At 55.8% G+C, this 15,921-nt stretch overlaps 3 protein-coding genes across 3 annotated transcripts; 2 read left to right on the top strand and 1 right to left on the bottom strand.

Moving 5' to 3' along the window:
- Positions 1-1,433: 1,433 nt before the first annotated feature.
- Positions 1,434-8,871, bottom strand: VOLCADRAFT_79664 (uncharacterized protein; the record flags this gene model as incomplete). Its single annotated transcript, XM_002947333.1, has 13 exons — positions 1,434-1,790; positions 2,800-3,553; positions 3,806-3,950; positions 4,770-4,794; positions 5,046-5,125; positions 5,331-5,478; positions 6,004-6,063; positions 6,610-6,744; positions 7,321-7,407; positions 7,834-7,863; positions 8,096-8,195; positions 8,640-8,701; positions 8,776-8,871. The coding sequence occupies 13 exons, from the start codon at positions 8,869-8,871 to the stop codon at positions 1,434-1,436; spliced, it is 2,079 nt and encodes a 692-aa protein (XP_002947379.1).
- Positions 8,872-13,163: 4,292 nt separating this feature from the next.
- On the top strand, positions 13,164-13,577 carry VOLCADRAFT_87703 (uncharacterized protein; the record flags this gene model as incomplete). The annotated part of the gene is made up of 1 exon (XM_002947465.1): positions 13,164-13,577. One exon carries the CDS (start codon positions 13,164-13,166, stop codon positions 13,575-13,577), a length of 414 nt encoding a protein of 137 aa, XP_002947511.1.
- Positions 13,578-13,856: 279 nt separating this feature from the next.
- Positions 13,857-15,451, top strand: VOLCADRAFT_103457 (uncharacterized protein; the record flags this gene model as incomplete). The annotated part of the gene is made up of 3 exons (XM_002947464.1): positions 13,857-14,044; positions 14,131-14,670; positions 15,292-15,451. Exons 1-3 carry the CDS (start codon positions 13,995-13,997, stop codon positions 15,449-15,451), a joined length of 750 nt encoding a protein of 249 aa, XP_002947510.1. The 5' UTR covers positions 13,857-13,994.
- Between the last annotated feature and the right edge of the window lie 470 nt (positions 15,452-15,921).

Here is a 15,921-nt window from a genome sequence, read left to right as displayed (position 1 = left end):
GACCACGGCGGCGGCGTTTAGTATACTGACCCGCAGCAACGGCCCGCCCTGGAGCCCTCCGCCAAATAGGTAGATAGGTAGACTGATCAAAGTGGTGGAGGTCCATCGGGCAGCCACCGCCATCCGTTCCTCCGGTCGCTCTGACAGGACCGCTCCCTGCCCTCCCTGGACCAAGGGTCCCATTGGCGGTTGCGCCGTGGGACCATGTGGGCCATTTATTGCGCCCTCTGCACTCTCCCGCCGCTGCATCATGGCCCTGACTCTCTTCGTCCCCTCTTCTTGGTGCTATCCTCCTACTACACCTCCTCCTCCCTTCTTCACCACCAGGACCACACACCACCATCCGCAGCAGCAGCAAAAAGAGGTCATGCTGCAAAGGCAGCTTTTTTTCGTGTCGAGACGCGATCGACTTATTTGTAAGTTGTATGGAAACGCATCTAGACACTCTGCAGGACACATCTCTCATACACAAAGGACGCTGCTGAAGCTCTCGAATCGCCTCCCCGCCAAACAGCAGATGGCCGTGCGGGGCCCCTTCTCACCCTACTACTAGCTAACGATCCCCTGCGATGCCATGATGTGGGAGCCGGTGGTTTGTGTGGGAGGTATGAACACATGATGCGATTTGAAGTAATCAATGCCCGGGGGGGACACGCGACACGCGACCCGAGCACACGCGAATGCCGCCCCCTGGCCCAACTGCGGACAACTGTAATTCATACAGTACCGCCCAACCTCTACATCCGCGACGGAGCTTCATACCTCGTCGCCACTTCCTTGGGGTGTCCCTTCGCAAGCCCCTTACACATATACAGCAGTCTCAGACCTCTTCGGATTTTCCCCCCCCCCCTCCCCCCGACACACCGAACCCCCGGCACACTGGGCGAGATCCTAATCGGACAGAACCCACTCGGGCCCAAACAAAAGGCTCTAATCATGATTGGCGACATGGAGAGGGAAGCGGCGCACGTTTGGGAGTCCTCCTCCTCCTCCTCCTCCTCTTCCTCCTCCTCCTCCTCCTCCTCCTCCTCCAAGCTGCCATTATATATTTATGTAGCGTGATGCAACTCAGAAAGGTACAAAATGCATATGTATATATGTGGGATTAGACGCAATGGCGGGCCCCACCTCCGAAACCAATGAAACCCCCGACGGACTGCCGACCGGACCGTTCCATAATAAATGCCGTATGTCGTACCACCGACCGAGCACCTAGCTGAGGTGCATCCAATGCCGCGTTGCGCCCAGATTCCAGCAAGACGCCCAAACCATGTGCAAGTTCCTCAAAACACCCGTGCCCTCTACGCAGAGGACCGGATGTCCCACCAAGCGTGTACCACTCCATTCCACTCCATTCCACTCCATTCCACTCCATTCCACTCCATTCCACTCCATTCCACTCCATTCCACTCCACTCTCACCCGGCCGCGAGCTCACTCGCCCAACTCGCTCTTCAAGCGGTTAATCTCCGCCATCAGTTGCTGAAGCATCTCAGCCTCAGAAGCGGCGGCGCCGCCGCCGCCAGGTGCCCCCATGGTCACGGCGGGCGCCGCCGTCGCTGCCGCTGTCGGCGCAGCAGGCGCCCCCGGGGGCCCCATCATGCTTCCCAAACCGCCCGCCAGGATGCCAGAGTTGCGCACGGAGCCGCCGGCCTGCATGGCGTTCATGCTGTTGCTGGCTGCTCCGGTAGCCGCCGCGGCGGCGGCAGCGGCGGCGGCGGCGGAAGCGTCGCCTCCGGGCTGGGAGCTCAGCGGCGATGGCGCGGTGTTGTACAGCGGGTTGCTGCCCAACTGGAAAGACGTAGGGCCCATGCCTGCACATCCAGCAGTACGGAGGACGGGGGGTGGGGTGGGGGGGAAGGAATTTGTATGTAGATGTGGATATGCATGCGTGAGGAAGGGAATGATATGCAAGACATGCAAACAGTACGTATGATGAAAAGAGGGGAAGAGTCTCCATGACGAGATGGGTACAGAACCTAGGGCGTTGGAGACGTACAGGCAGACGGACAGACGAACGGACAGACAGACAGACAGATAGATGCGACGGGAGATGCGGTTTGGAGGGGAACAACTTCAAAGGTAGGGAAGAGCGAGGTGGGCCAGGGACTTAGAAATCCCTAAGGGGACGCCGGTGTATGTGTTTGACGCACGGACGAAAGGGGGGAGGACGAACCACGAACGAGGGGGGGGCCCAAAACGTGGTGGTGCTGCGCGCACATCAACAGCATTCCCAACACACCCCGCCCAACCAGCCCGCCCGCCCGCCTGGGTCCATTCCTTCGGTAAATTTAAAGGTTGCGGATTTGGTTCGCCCTCCCTTGCTTCTCCTATTTGTCTTCTTCTTCCTCTCCTTCTTCTTCTTCTTCTCCTCCTTATTCTCCTTCTTCCCCAAGTGGATATACTCGTACACAGGTATATCGTACACACAGACTCAACTTTTGACCGTACAAGCACGCAACGGCCAGCCCGGGCGCGTGAGGCCAGGTTGCGGGTTTCCCCTTTTTGACCTTTCAACGTCCCACAATCAAAGGAACGCTTTTTCCTTTTCCGTTACCCGAGAACTCCCCGAGGTGACCCAGCACCCAAACCCTCCCAAGCCCCTCATCCCCCCCCCGGCCCCCCCACACACGCGGACACAGTCCCCACACCCACCGTTCGCGCCCATTTGCTGCTGTCCTCCAACGCCAGCGCCCACCATGCCCATCATCCCCATGCCCATGCCGGCCGAACCACCTCCCATCGAGGCATTCGCCACACTGTTGCCGACAGCGCCGCGCCCCATGGCATTAGTGCCCACCATGCCCATGCCCGTCATCCCCACGCCCATCGCGCCGCCGCCGCCTCCCGGGGAGCCCGCGCCCATCAGCCCAACGCCACCACTGCCAGACATCAAGTTGCTGCCGAGCATGCCACCCATGCCGCCCAACATCGCCGCCATCTTGCGCGCATGCTGCATCCGCAGGACCAGGCTTGCAAGGTTGGGCAGGCTAATGCCCAATCCAAAACTGGGCCCCTCCAGCCAGCCATCCAGGCCAGCGGATTCAATGAGATCACGCACAGGGCCAACGGGGGACCAGCCGAATGCTGCCACACGCTGCCCTATGGACCGCAGCCGAGCAGGCAAGCTGGTGGAAGACTTGTCACGGAGAAACTCCGGATGTAGGAGTACAAAGTCGCAGCCGCCCAGCCCAGCAGCCTGTACAACAAGCTGTACGGCATTGTCGGCGCCGAGCGCGGGTACGACTTCGTACTGCACCGGCAGCTGCGCAAACTGCTCCCTGAAATAGTCCACCATGGAAATATCAGGTACGGCTAGGATGACGCGGCCGGGGGAGATGGCGCCCGAGGTGGTGGCAACATGGTCCGCGATGCCGCCCATGCCGGCGGCGTTGGCGGCGACGTGGTCGAGCTTAGAGAGCTCCATGCCCGGCTTGCCGACTGCTGCTGCGGCGTTTGCTAGGGCGTTATTGTAGTTGTTGTTGTGGTTGATAACGGCGTCTATGCCGCTGTTATCCAGCGAAGCACGCACTTCGAAACCCTTCTCCTTGAGCCTGTAAGTTAACAGTGGGGCCGGGGAGAGCATGGGAACATTGATGGGGGGGCCAAGAGGGTAGGATGTGATGTTAGGGGGGTGTTGGGTAGGGCGCCCTCTATGGCCACACGCCCACAGCATAGCAAAGCATAGCAAAGCAAAGAGCACTAGGTCGCCAAACAAACAGCGCACTGGTTTCATCTCCAGCAGCCCCAGCAGCAGCAGCAGCACACAACAGGGCCCGGAGCATCCAGCGCTGCCGTACACTCACTTATCACGCATGGTCAAGAAGGACTCCCTGTTGGCGTACTGCGCAGTGGACTTCTTGACGGTGTCGGGGGCCTCCTCCGTCATGAGGGTCTCCACCTCCAGCTCCTCACCGGCCACCCTGATCTTCTGAACCTTGCGGATATCGCCTTGGGAGGGCCAGGGGGAGGGAGAGCGGGAGGGGTGCGAGGTGGGGGATGAAAGGTGCGGGAAAAGGATCGGGAGAGGTAGGGGCGAAGGAGAGGAAAAGGGTGGCGTGTGGATGGATAGGTGGGGCATGCAGTTACACGTATGTGAAGAAATGGGTGGGTAACGTGATGGCGACAACGTGTTGGCAACGACAGTGGTAGCCCTGGTAGAAGCAAGAGAAGTCCGAATGCAGCACCTCTCGAATGCGAACATGTCAGCTAGCGGGTGATGCACTGGAAGCAAAACCCGACGCGGGCGGGCAGGCGGGCGGGCGGGCACACGAATCCACGGATCCCTTCGCAGTGGTGACCGCCGGTGACCGACAGCGACAATGATGAACGAGATCGAGAGGGAACAGGTGCAAGCAGGCAAGACAAAACACTGCAGGGAGAAATGTGCAATGACACGCGTGACGCGATCAGCGCCCACAACGGGGTTGGGAAATACACACACACGGTGTACCCATGACGAGGGGGAGAAACCCCCCGATGAACAAAGACCGCCCTGGCCCTGGACCTGGACCCCCTCACGCTCTCACGCTCGCAGTGGCTGGCGGCCACCCTGCCAACAGAGGCCACAATGGCGCCACTGAGACTGAGATTGTCCAATATTGTTTACGTGGACTATATTATAGTCCAAAAAAACAATATAGAGACAATTCAGGACATGCGCTAGGCGATCGCACACTCTCTGCTATGCTATAGTGGTGTGTGTGATGGCCTATCGCAGCAGGCGGCCACCCGACCAACTCCCCAAGCGCCGTCCCGTAAGTCGCTTACCATACAGCAGAATGTGCTCGTGAATCTGCGAGTAGCGGAGATCCGAGGAGGACAGCAGCGATACGAAGATGGCGGCGGGCGGCGGGGAGCCGTGGGGAGAAGGACCGGGAAGAGGGGACCGACCCGTGGGTCAGTGGGTCAGTGTGTTGACAACAATTTGGCTACGGAGAACTGGTGTGGATGCGACGTGAAGATGTGGACTGCGAGTGACAAACTGCGGCTGAGCGACCGACCCATGGGACCATGAGCCCACAATGCCGTACTCTTGCGTCGTACCTTCAGGCGGAGGAAGTGGCCCAGCAGACCCCAGCAGTTCTTGGAGAGAAGGTCGATAATGGTGTGACCGATTGTTGACCCTGTAGCGGCATCAAGGGAGCACTCAGTTCCGTCAGTCCGTCAATCTGTCTGGCTGCCAGTGTCCATAAGACGGGAATCATGCATGTATCTCCCCTCCCCCTCCTCCCCTCCCCCTCCTCCTCTCCCTCCTCCTCCTCTCCTCCTTCCCCCCTCTCCCCCCCCTCCTTAACCCCTCTCCCCCCCAGGCCACCTCCCCCGACTCGCCGTAGACGCTCAGATGTCCGAAGCCCTCGGGCCCCAACAGGAACAGTACGGGAAACATCCCCCATGACACGAAGAACAGCCAGGCCATGGCGCGGACCAGCTGACGACACAGACCCTTGGGGACGGTGTGGTACGACTCAATATACACCTGCAGGGGTTATGCAGGGGCAGATACACATGCCGTACTGTGAGCACGTCAGCGCCACAAAGGTTTAAAGAGAGATATGTGTGCAAACAAAACACGGGGACTTAGAGGCTGTCTGCTTTCGTACATGCCGTATAATCGCCATGCGTTGGTGAGCAGGGGGATAATCATGGGGCATGCTTTCATACCGAATATGCACATGATTGGCGTTAGTGGCGTTGCCGATGGTAGTGGCACCCATCGACTTGCCACTTTTAGTTGTAGTAGGAGGTATTTGAGTTGCTATGAACCCGCCGGTATCGACTTGTTGGGAGGAACGACGTCCCGACCCCCGACCGGGGGATTCTCAATCAGACGGGATTGCGGTTTGGGGCTTTGGGTTTTCGCGGTTTCGCGCAATCCAACCAGGGCGTTACCTCCCGCCGACGCGACTGCACGCGGACACAAACTGGCACTGGCACACGCAGGAGCGACTGCGAGAGGTGGAGGGCGGTCCCCGCGGCCCCCGGGCCCCCCCCCCAGCCCCACCTTGGCGGCGTGGAAGAATGTGTTTGCGCCGTACATGCAACCGAGGAGGAAGAAAATCACCTGAAAGAGAGGCCCCACGCGGGACAGGTTGTGTGGTAAGGATGGTGGTGATGGTGATGGTGATGGTGATGGTGATGGTGAAGTCGGGGGAATTCGGGGCCCGAGGGATTAGTGGAGTGCGTATATGCGAGCCAGCACACGGAGGACACCGTGACTTGATAATGTACGCATGGGTTTGGTTTCGGAGAAGACGGGAGAGGCTGGGCAGGCAGCCGAGTGGGGTAATGCAGTGGGGGATGGCGGTGAAGCGATTCTAAGGAAAGGAGATTTTTGCCCGTTGTGTTCCCTCCCTGTGTTACTGCGCGTGGGAGGACATTGCAGCGCGTGAGTAGCACTCTCTGCGCCAGGTGGGTCACACAACCCTTTCCTTCCGGCCCCCTAACCCCCTACCCCCCCCACCTTATCAACGCAATGGAGTACCTCCGACAGAGCGACACATCGATCCGCCCAAGCAACCCAGTGTCCACTCTTATGCATCACTTCAACCGCCAACCGCCAACCAACCAACCAACCAACCAACCAACCGCCAACCAACCCAATGCGCACTTTTATGTAGCCAGTGGACATGGCCGCAGTAGCACCCCACACGATGGTGCCGACATCGGAGACAAGCAACCGCATGGTCCGCTTGTTGTAGTCGTCCTTGAGGCCAGTCAAATTGGACAAGTGGATGAGAATGACCTGCGCGCACGCGTGTATGCGTATATGTACGTATGTATGTATGTACGTTCCGTATCACAGGCTGGCGTTACACATGCACAGCGGACTTCACCGCCGTGACCCATAATCCAGGGAGGATGTAGTATCCCGGAGGGCAAATCACGGGATCTGCATCTGCCGATCGGTACTTTTCTGAAGTCGTGATATAACAGGCAACCCCCGGGAAACCCTGTGCGAGTGTGTGTATGTGTGTGTATGTCTGTGTATGTCTGTGTGCTACTTAGAAGTATAAAAGGAAGCACGTCCCCACATCAAAATGCAGGTTCAGTAAAGCACTAAATGTATTGGGATTGCCGTCGGTGTGTATGTATGTATGTGTATGTATGTATATCGTTGGTTACGCTGTAGGTTGAGAAGTCGGGGACCCAGGGCCGAAACACAGCGCGGGGGGGGGGGGGTAGACGCACACGGCACATGTACGCATTACATGCATGCGTTTAATGTCAGATGGAGGAGGTGTACGAAGGGGGATTTCCGTACATTCAACAAACGTTCACCTCTTCGCCAGACCCAGGTCCATTTCATCACGTCACTTACGGGGCAGGTCAGCAACCACTCGCCGTACCGCAGCCACAGCACTCGGTTGCCGTTCGCAAGGTACAGCATGCCGGGCTCGTCAAACTCCTGCAGGGTGAGGGACCCGGACAGTGAGTGTGCGCCGAACACAGGTGGATGGCGCCCGGAGCCCTCGGCATCTCCCACCAAGTTATGCCCTCGTCATCTCCCACCAAGTTATCAGAAAAGGAGTTATTTTTCAGGAAAGGAGTCCAAACCCGCCGGACACGCAGCACGGGCACAGGCACAGGCATAGGCACATGCAAGACGGCAAAAGAGGTTGCAGGAAAGGGAACACGCCAGCTCACGCTTCCCCTTGCTCACCGCCGCTGCCGCCGCCGTCCCCACCACCGCCAGCATCGCCACCGCACGGGCACGTTGAAGTTACCACCGGACCCATAACGACTAGAGCCAGAACGACAACTGCCCACAACCATAACCATCGCAACGACAACAGAAACCGCAACCGGAACAGTAACCGAAACGGGAACTTACGTGGAAGAACTCGATCACGACCTTGGTCAACTACAGAACAGAGGAGGAGGGGAGAGGAGAGGAGAGGAGAGGTTGGAGGGCGGCAGGTAGGGGGCCCGATCAGGCGCTATGAGATGAGGGTGGGTGACACCACCCGTTAATAGGTGTTCGCTGTTCGTGTGTGTTACACGCCCGAAAGGCAGGCGCATGGAAAGGCAGGTATATCGGTAACTCGAGACGACGGGGCAACCCGGATCATGGAGTGCGCGCGCACAAAACGTACCTCGACGCAGCACACATATACCTCCTCCCAGCCGCAGGTGGTTCTCCAGGTCGCGTATGCATAGTAGATGAGGATTATGACCGACAAAGCGAAGGCCGCCCTGTCGGAAGTCAAGCAGGCAGCTGAAGAGTTTCTAGGGACGCTGTAAGTAGATACGAAAATTAACAACTTAAGGACTGTATACGAGTTACCAGGTGAAGTGGAAAGCTACATCAGGCAGCGTAACCGCGCAAGTCAAGACAAGCCAAGCGCGCCTGCTTGCGAAACCGAAGACTTGCACTTGCGCTAATTATAGCCTGTGGTTGTATTCTATTAATCCTTTCATATTTCCTCTTTAACCCTTCTTTTGCGGCGGCATGCAGTCTAAGCCAGGTCCCACGTCCGCAGCCCTTCGGCCCGCCATAAGGAGACACGGGAACGCGAAATAAATGCTTGCTTTTGTTTATAACGCTATAGCGCTTGATCTCAAAGCTCACCACTGTAGCGCGTTGGCCATCTGCGTAGCAAGCGGCATCAACTTGGTAAGTCGCAAGGGGTCGAATACCGTTTGCTAGTGCTGAAGCGTACCTTCAGCGCTACAGGTGAACCCTTGGACTTAAGCCATTTCTGCAAAGCAGCGAAAGAGCCATAACAGTTACGTTTTCTCCAGAGAAATCCCAGCACATAAACGTCAATCCCACCATGCAGAAGCACGCGTCAGATGGAATCACAATGGAGCCATTATTGAGGTTAGTATAACTTGAGCCGATGAGGGACCGCGCAACTGGGTGGTCCATTCTTGTGCTGGTGAACCGTTTTCTTCTTGCTTAAAGCGTTTTTCTAAAGTCTCGAGACAGCCAAAGTCAGAAAACAGTCCAAAATTAGGATTTTTAACCTTCGTATAAAGCTGATTGTTGTAACTCCCTCATGCGCTTGTTGGGCAAACGCTTCTCTGTCCTCCAAGTAGGAAGCTACAGGCAAGCATTAACGGCTCTGTTTTGAAGCCTAATCAACGACCGCACGCGCTTCCCATGCAGTTTTGGGTAAAAACTAATGTCGCATTTCCGTACGAAACCGTTGGTGGAGCAAACCGAGTTGAAAGGACATATTCTCTGGTAAAATGGAGCGATCGATGAAATCGGTGCTTATGTTGTGAATGACGAGACCTTACGCGCATGTTCGAAGTGGAGCTGCTGTTACCCCAATGAGGCCGATTCCCATGCTTTAAACACTCCTTTGGATTAAAGTATTGATATGCTTACTCTTTTTTTTAAAGTAATGCATAAGAAACCTAGGTGAAACCCAGCTGGCAGCTGCCGAACCCGTCGATGGGCTTTCTGGGCTCTGCGGGGCTGGTTACGCAGCTGGGTGATGACAGTTGGACGACAAGCAAGACCATTGCAATCAACATTTGAATATTGCAATATCAGCGCGCGCTTGCTCCGTTCCTCAGATGGCCATAAGCCAGGCCCACCAAGGCCCAACGTGGGCAGCGAACATTACAGCCACGCCTTTTCGCTGAGGCATCTTGCCGTGGACTAGAGCCGTGCATCATCGTCATGTACATTTGAAGGTTTGGTGCCGGCCAAACCTGTGCACATGCTAATGAGAAAGCCGCGCCTTTATCTTGGCACTCGAACGGCGCGGTCCGCTAGGAAAGTGCCGAGGGGTGCAAAAGTCGTTCCAGCCAACGGACGTCCGTGCTGCTCATTTACCGTTGCTCTGTCAGCTATCCTAACGCCATCCGCACGCGATGCGCTCTTCCTACTCCGACCTATCTAGCACCGCACGTCTGTTAGGATGGTAGCTAACGGCTGGCTCGACGATCCGCTGCCTGGGAAGCTACAAGGTGATGCGTCGGTTTGGATGGATGGTGCTGTGTCGGTCCAATTCCCTTAGCCCGGGGCGTCATCGCGGCGGGTTGCGGCTGTTGGTCACAAGCCTCGAGGCTGCACCGCTTCACGTGGCATCCAATACATTTTACGGAAGCCAAAGAGTTGCGAGCAGCTTCCACAAATGCTCCGTGGCATGACACCAGTCATGACATCATTATTACGAGATAAAGCTGAAGTTGCCTCCATTTGTTGTATTGGTGCTGAGGGAAAGCGTCGGTTGGAGAGGAGCCCTTCGCTTCCGATGATCTTGGATAGCGCTCGGCCAAAATCGGCAAAGATCCGATTCGCGCCAATCATACCCAGCAGGCCAAAAAACGAGGCTATATTGCATGGCAGCCTCATGTTGTAGAACCTTCTGCAATTTAATCCTCGACATGATGACCCTTCCCGAGCTAACGTGTATGCACGTTGGCTTGCCCACCTTCTAGAACCTATAGGGCTAGATGTTGGATGAAATGGACGAGCATGCTCGGACTGAGACACAGTTACTCTTTGCGCAATCCAGAACGAACGTCGTAAAACGAGGCGCTGCGTTCGGTGCCTTGGCGCGGTGTTATTGAATAACAGAGAAAATATGGTAAAATGCAAAGCGCGGAAGTCCGGAAGATGTGCAGTGTGAAGAAGTGGCCGAGCATAAGGGTGTTACAAAAGTTCGCATGACGCAAATCGACCAGACATCTGCAGATGTCAAATCGACCAGACATCTGCAAATCCCAGCTGGGATGTGATACCCGGAAAAATGGCAAAGTGAAGCGTCAAGTAAAAAGAAGAAATTCCTAAGAAGAACTAGTAATAATGAACGTTGTATTATATGAACGTTGTATATAAAGTGAAGCGTCTAGAGGTGGGACAGGAGGGAGAGGAGGGAGAGGTGGGAGAGGAGGGAGAGGAGGGAGAGGAGGGAGAGGAGGGAGAGGAGGGAGAGGAGGGAGAGGAGGGAGAGGAGGGAGAGGGGGTGTGGGTGTGAAATGACGGCCTTTCGACATGTCGTGGTAAAGTGAGGTTAAGTGCACGAATACAACTTATCCATTACCTTTGCTCCTTGTAAGCTTTCAATCGATTCAGCACCATCGACTCACAGTGCTCATACAGATTATCAAAATCTCATCACAACATAGGCTGCGGCACCCTCAAACGCAACCACTACAGGCTAAGACAATTCCTCTTTGGGGCAAGCCGACATTACGCGTAGCGTATTGTTTTAATGCACTTCACCGAATAAACGCCATCTATTACAAAGGGCGACTTTTTTACTCCAGGCTGCGCGTAACAATGCTTCTTAAGGAAAGCTTTCTGGCTGAATTGTTGACCGCGATGATTTGTTTGAAGCACGGTCCCCGCAGTACCACGCGTGACTTCGTAGCTAGGTGTAAACCCTAACAAACAATGGCACTGGTTACTTCTTAAAAGTTCCATCACTATGCAGCCATGGCGCACAGTTGGCCATGTGAAGGTTGCATACAACACTCTGCCACACATCCCCGAACGAGCTAGACAGATGCTTAGGAGCCCTAGGTGACGCCATCAAGCTCCACAAGCTCTGGAGCTCGCCAACGATCAGCAGAAAGGGAGTTGTGGCATCCATTTCCTAAATCGCAATATCATTTCTCAACTTCCCTGCCAAAGCCCGTCACAAACTCGTTGATCATGCCGACATGACACTTGGCCACAAAAGCTCTCATCCTGCCCTCCTCATATGCTGCCTGCCTTCACATGCCTTTCCCCTGGTTGTTGTTCCGTCCGCACGCGGCAGAAAGCCTCCCATTCGGCACCCGACTAAATACTCACCCAGCCTAAACCCATCAGGGCCCTACACTCCACCACGTCCTGCCGTGTTGGCCGGCATTCCCGGTTCCACCAAACGGTATCCTCACCTCATGCCAGCAGGGCAGTGCGCACCGAAGGCTCTCACCATGACTTTGTACAGGAAATCTCCAATATGGTCGACAGCTTGTGTGGTGTTGCAAACTCCCCTCTTCAGATCCTGGGCCACTTGGCTCAAGGCACTCATGGTGGCCGACTCACCTCATCTATGGCGTGGAATGCCTGCAACAGGCACATCGTAAGGCCCCTCACATCGCCAATTGAAGCAGGGAATTTGTATGGTAAGAATGCGGGGCTTTCTTACTTGTCACGAGGCATACATGTGGAGAGTTATGAAGCCCTCCCCAAACCCTAAGGAGACGGGCGTTTGGGGAGATGTGTCCCGCGGATTCTACGCCTTCTCGGGAGAAGGTCCGCAGGCTCTCCGATACAATCATAGGCAGAGCACTTCGAAAATGTGCAGCAGAGTCCTCCCTGATATATGAAAATAGTATGCCCTGATCCATTAAGAAATCTGTGCAAGTGCGCGCGCACGTAGCATAATACTATCCGACCCCACCCAACTGCCGTTTGAATCCTGGTTAACAGGTTGACGTCCTTCGTCCAAACCGAGCTGTTAATGCATAACACGTTATTATGCATTAACATAATGCATAATAATAACAAACATTATTGGAATAAATAAAATATTAATATATAAGGGTATACCTAGGGAGCAGTATAAACACGTCGGTGTGATACAACAAGGTACACTTACGTCGCGTACGTAGCCCATTGAAATGGGAAAAGTTCCTTTCTTTACACGCAAGTGGGAACGTAATGCAAAGGATCGCAAACGCCGTGCTGTGGAGCCTGGAGAAAAAGTGGACGGACGGCCTGCCGGACAACAGGCGGCAACTCCAGCCACCACAACAATGCCTGTACGCGGACAGACTGGTCACTCTGTTCCAAACGTAGGCGTAAATGAATGGCCTGATCCACAGCCCGCAGTTGACGGCCCGACATTCGTAAGAAAATCATCTTCGGACAGCGATGAGGAGGAGCAGGCGCCATCATTACCGTCTTCTCTTCCCTACAGCGAGGCCCTGTCGTCGGCATATCTGCAGGACTTCGGAGCGGCAGCCGACTTCAGACAGTCTATGCTGTCGTCCCAGAGCAGGCAACTGGTGGATGCTGTCCAATGTGCATCACGTCAATGCCCTACCTGCGGCAATCTCGGCAGAGCAACAGGACAGCCCTGCCCTGTGACCATCCTTCTCTGGGACCAAGCCGTTCGTCTGAATGTGCCAATCGGGTGGTGCCCAACATGTAAGGCATTATACGGCATCAGGCCTACAGTGGTGGACTGTATCCCGGACACACGGTTTTCAATGAATATCCACCTGCGGAAAGATGGGACGCACGTGTTGTGGTGGCATCAGAAGTTGCTGCAGCTCTTCGACATCCTGGCCTTTGCGACGCGGCACATGAGTGCCGAGCAGTTCTGTGCCAGGCTGGTGGCTAACTGGGAGCAGAACGGTTGCTGTAAACCCGATAGCGTGTTCCTATCTTCGCTTCGGAAGCGCTTTCGGCAGGCCCTGGTAGCGTATCACTACCTCCAGGGTCTTGTCGACGACTTCCCTAAGTCTCTACCTGGCGGGCCGTCGGGAGCTTTAAACGGATGCTCGTGCTGCGGTGATGCGGTCTGCAACCAATGTCGGAGGGCTGCAACTGTGGAGGCAGACGACGGTGCTGCGGGCGGGTCGGGTGGAGAGCAGCTGCCGCCTCCGGAAACCTCGAAGTAGCTGGCGTGGTCTTAGGGAAGCCTCCGAAGGCACTTCAAGTTAGACCTAACTGTCAAACAGGTAGGAGGGAGTCACTGATTCAAGCAAGTCTATAGTGACGTGGCCACTTCACGATTCGGGCTCTGCAGTTGCTCGTCCCTCCGTTACAACAAGATGTAACCATCGTGCGTTCAATACTTCCTTTTCACCAAAGAATTTGCACTCCAACTTCGTGTATTGAACTAACTTCAAAACATTACATGTATATTTGGTATCATGCATCATTAAACACCAGATAAACGGTGGAGGGCTTACATCCTAAAAAAAACAGAAGTTTGGTCAAGCTTGGTATAACTTGTATTAGGGATGTGATTCAAGATGTGATTCGAGATGCTTTGCATGCGAGCTACAACATAGTACTGAATCGGCGTCCGGTCGATGGCACTGTCTAATCCTGCATCTAGAGATGCGGTCGAAGCCAAAGCGAGGTGAGATGACCAATACGCGAAAATGTAGGACACGAAGTTATTCTTTCGGATTGACAGTAGATGAACTTGCTCAATGGCTTTGGCAGGGCCGGCCTCGCGGGTTTCAAGTCTAGTGGTGTTCACGTTCTAGAACCCTACATATCACCGTCAGATCGGAGCACTCCAGCGGAGGTCCTGAGCACAAGGGGGTCCCGCTCAAGGGCTAGTCCCGGAGTGCCCGATGCCGGCCCTCCCCCGGCCCTGGCAACTCCCCAGAGCACAGTATGGCAAGGCCATATCCCCGCTGACAACGTGGGGTTCCAGTTACTGAAGAAATCAGGCTGGAGCGTAGGGACTGGGCTGGGCGCAGGCGAACAGGGTCGACGGGATCCCATTGAGCCCGTGCTGCCGAAGGGCACCCGCGGCCTCGGCTTTAACCCTCGCGCCATCGCATCTCAGAACCAATCCCAGCACAACCGAAAACGGCAAGCTGACGGGGATTCGGAGATCAACGCAGCGGGCAACGGAGCCCAGCAGGCGGTAGGATTCCGCGCTAGAACCAACGATAAGATTGCGGCACTTGTGCGGGAGGAATTGGCCACGGAGAGCCTTGGCGACAAGGTCGCGAGGCACAAGCACGTTATGAGGTGGGTGTTGGGAGCATAGGTTCAAAAGCCATTGCACCCGAGTTGCTGGATAGAGTATGGGTGGGGTTACGGAGATGATGGCCAAGGTGATATGGCCATGGCGCGCATATGAGGTACTATGAGCTATAACTTGGCGCCTTGTTGGCAGCGGGAAGAGGGGCAGCATGCTTTCATGGTGTGGGCTGGCTGCCGAGAGGGGATCAGGCTTTCGAGAGGAGAGGAGAGGAGAGGAGGGACGGATGTAGGGGTGGGCTATAGAGATGTGCGCAGTTAGGGAGTGGCGTTCGATGGCACTGCGCTGCATTGCCACGCATCACGCAGCTCTGCCCACCGGCCACTGTGGCATACCTCCGCCAATACAGCCATTCGCATTATGACACGAAATACCGGTGGTGGTGGTGGTGGTGGTGGTTGTGCTCGAACCTACTCGCGAGAGAACCGCGAAGGCCCTTCGAAATGCTCTCCTCGTCCTTTAGTTGTCTTTGTGTTGTTTGCGACGGGGGTTTTTGCCCTTCTCGCCCCTCCACCTGCCCACTCCACACCGGGCCATAACCACCGTTGAAATCCCCACCACCATCATCATCATCATCATCATCTTCATCGCTACAAATTTCAATGCAGAGTGGAGCGAGAGCAAGAGCGCGGTCGCGCCATCGAGCGCTACCTTCGCTCCGCCTTCAACGACCCCTTTGACCAGCTGCATTCGGACAACAGCAACCCCCTAAGTCGGAGCCATCGGCTCACGGAAAGCAATCCCCTGCTGAATCCCATCGGGGACTGAACGGACGGACAGACTGACTGACTGACTGGCAGACTGATTGTGCTGTGTCGTGCCGGACAGGAAGGGAAAGGAAGGGAAAGGAAAGGGCGGAAGGGCACGCGGCCTGGCGGTCACGGTGGTGGTAGGATAGCTGTGGTTTTCTCTTGCCGGTGGAAGCGCGGACAAAGCCTTGCAGGCAGTTGCCGCCAGTTCACTTGCTTCGGGGTATTCTGTGAAGGTGTGTAGGAGGAACAGGTGGGGGGGGCCGCAGTCGCCGAAATGTATTAATGGCTACGTTAGGCTGCGTAGGGCTACAGGACCGCAAGTGTGGGAGGGCGTGGGAGGGAGAGCTTGCGGACGGCAAGTAACCCCTTTTCCCTTCGCATCCGGCGGCAGCCCTTCCCGCGCGGTTTACTACGCGGTCAGGAGCAAAGCAAGTCAGTCGGCAAAGAAGGCGGGTACCGCGGGTCCGCAGTACCACAGTACCCGCA

The sequence above is a fragment of the Volvox carteri genome (genome assembly GCF_000143455.1).
Source record: "Volvox carteri f. nagariensis unplaced genomic scaffold VOLCAscaffold_6, whole genome shotgun sequence".
Classification (NCBI taxonomy): Eukaryota; Viridiplantae; Chlorophyta; class Chlorophyceae; order Chlamydomonadales; family Volvocaceae; genus Volvox; species Volvox carteri.
This window is presented reverse-complemented; position numbering and strand designations above follow the sequence as displayed.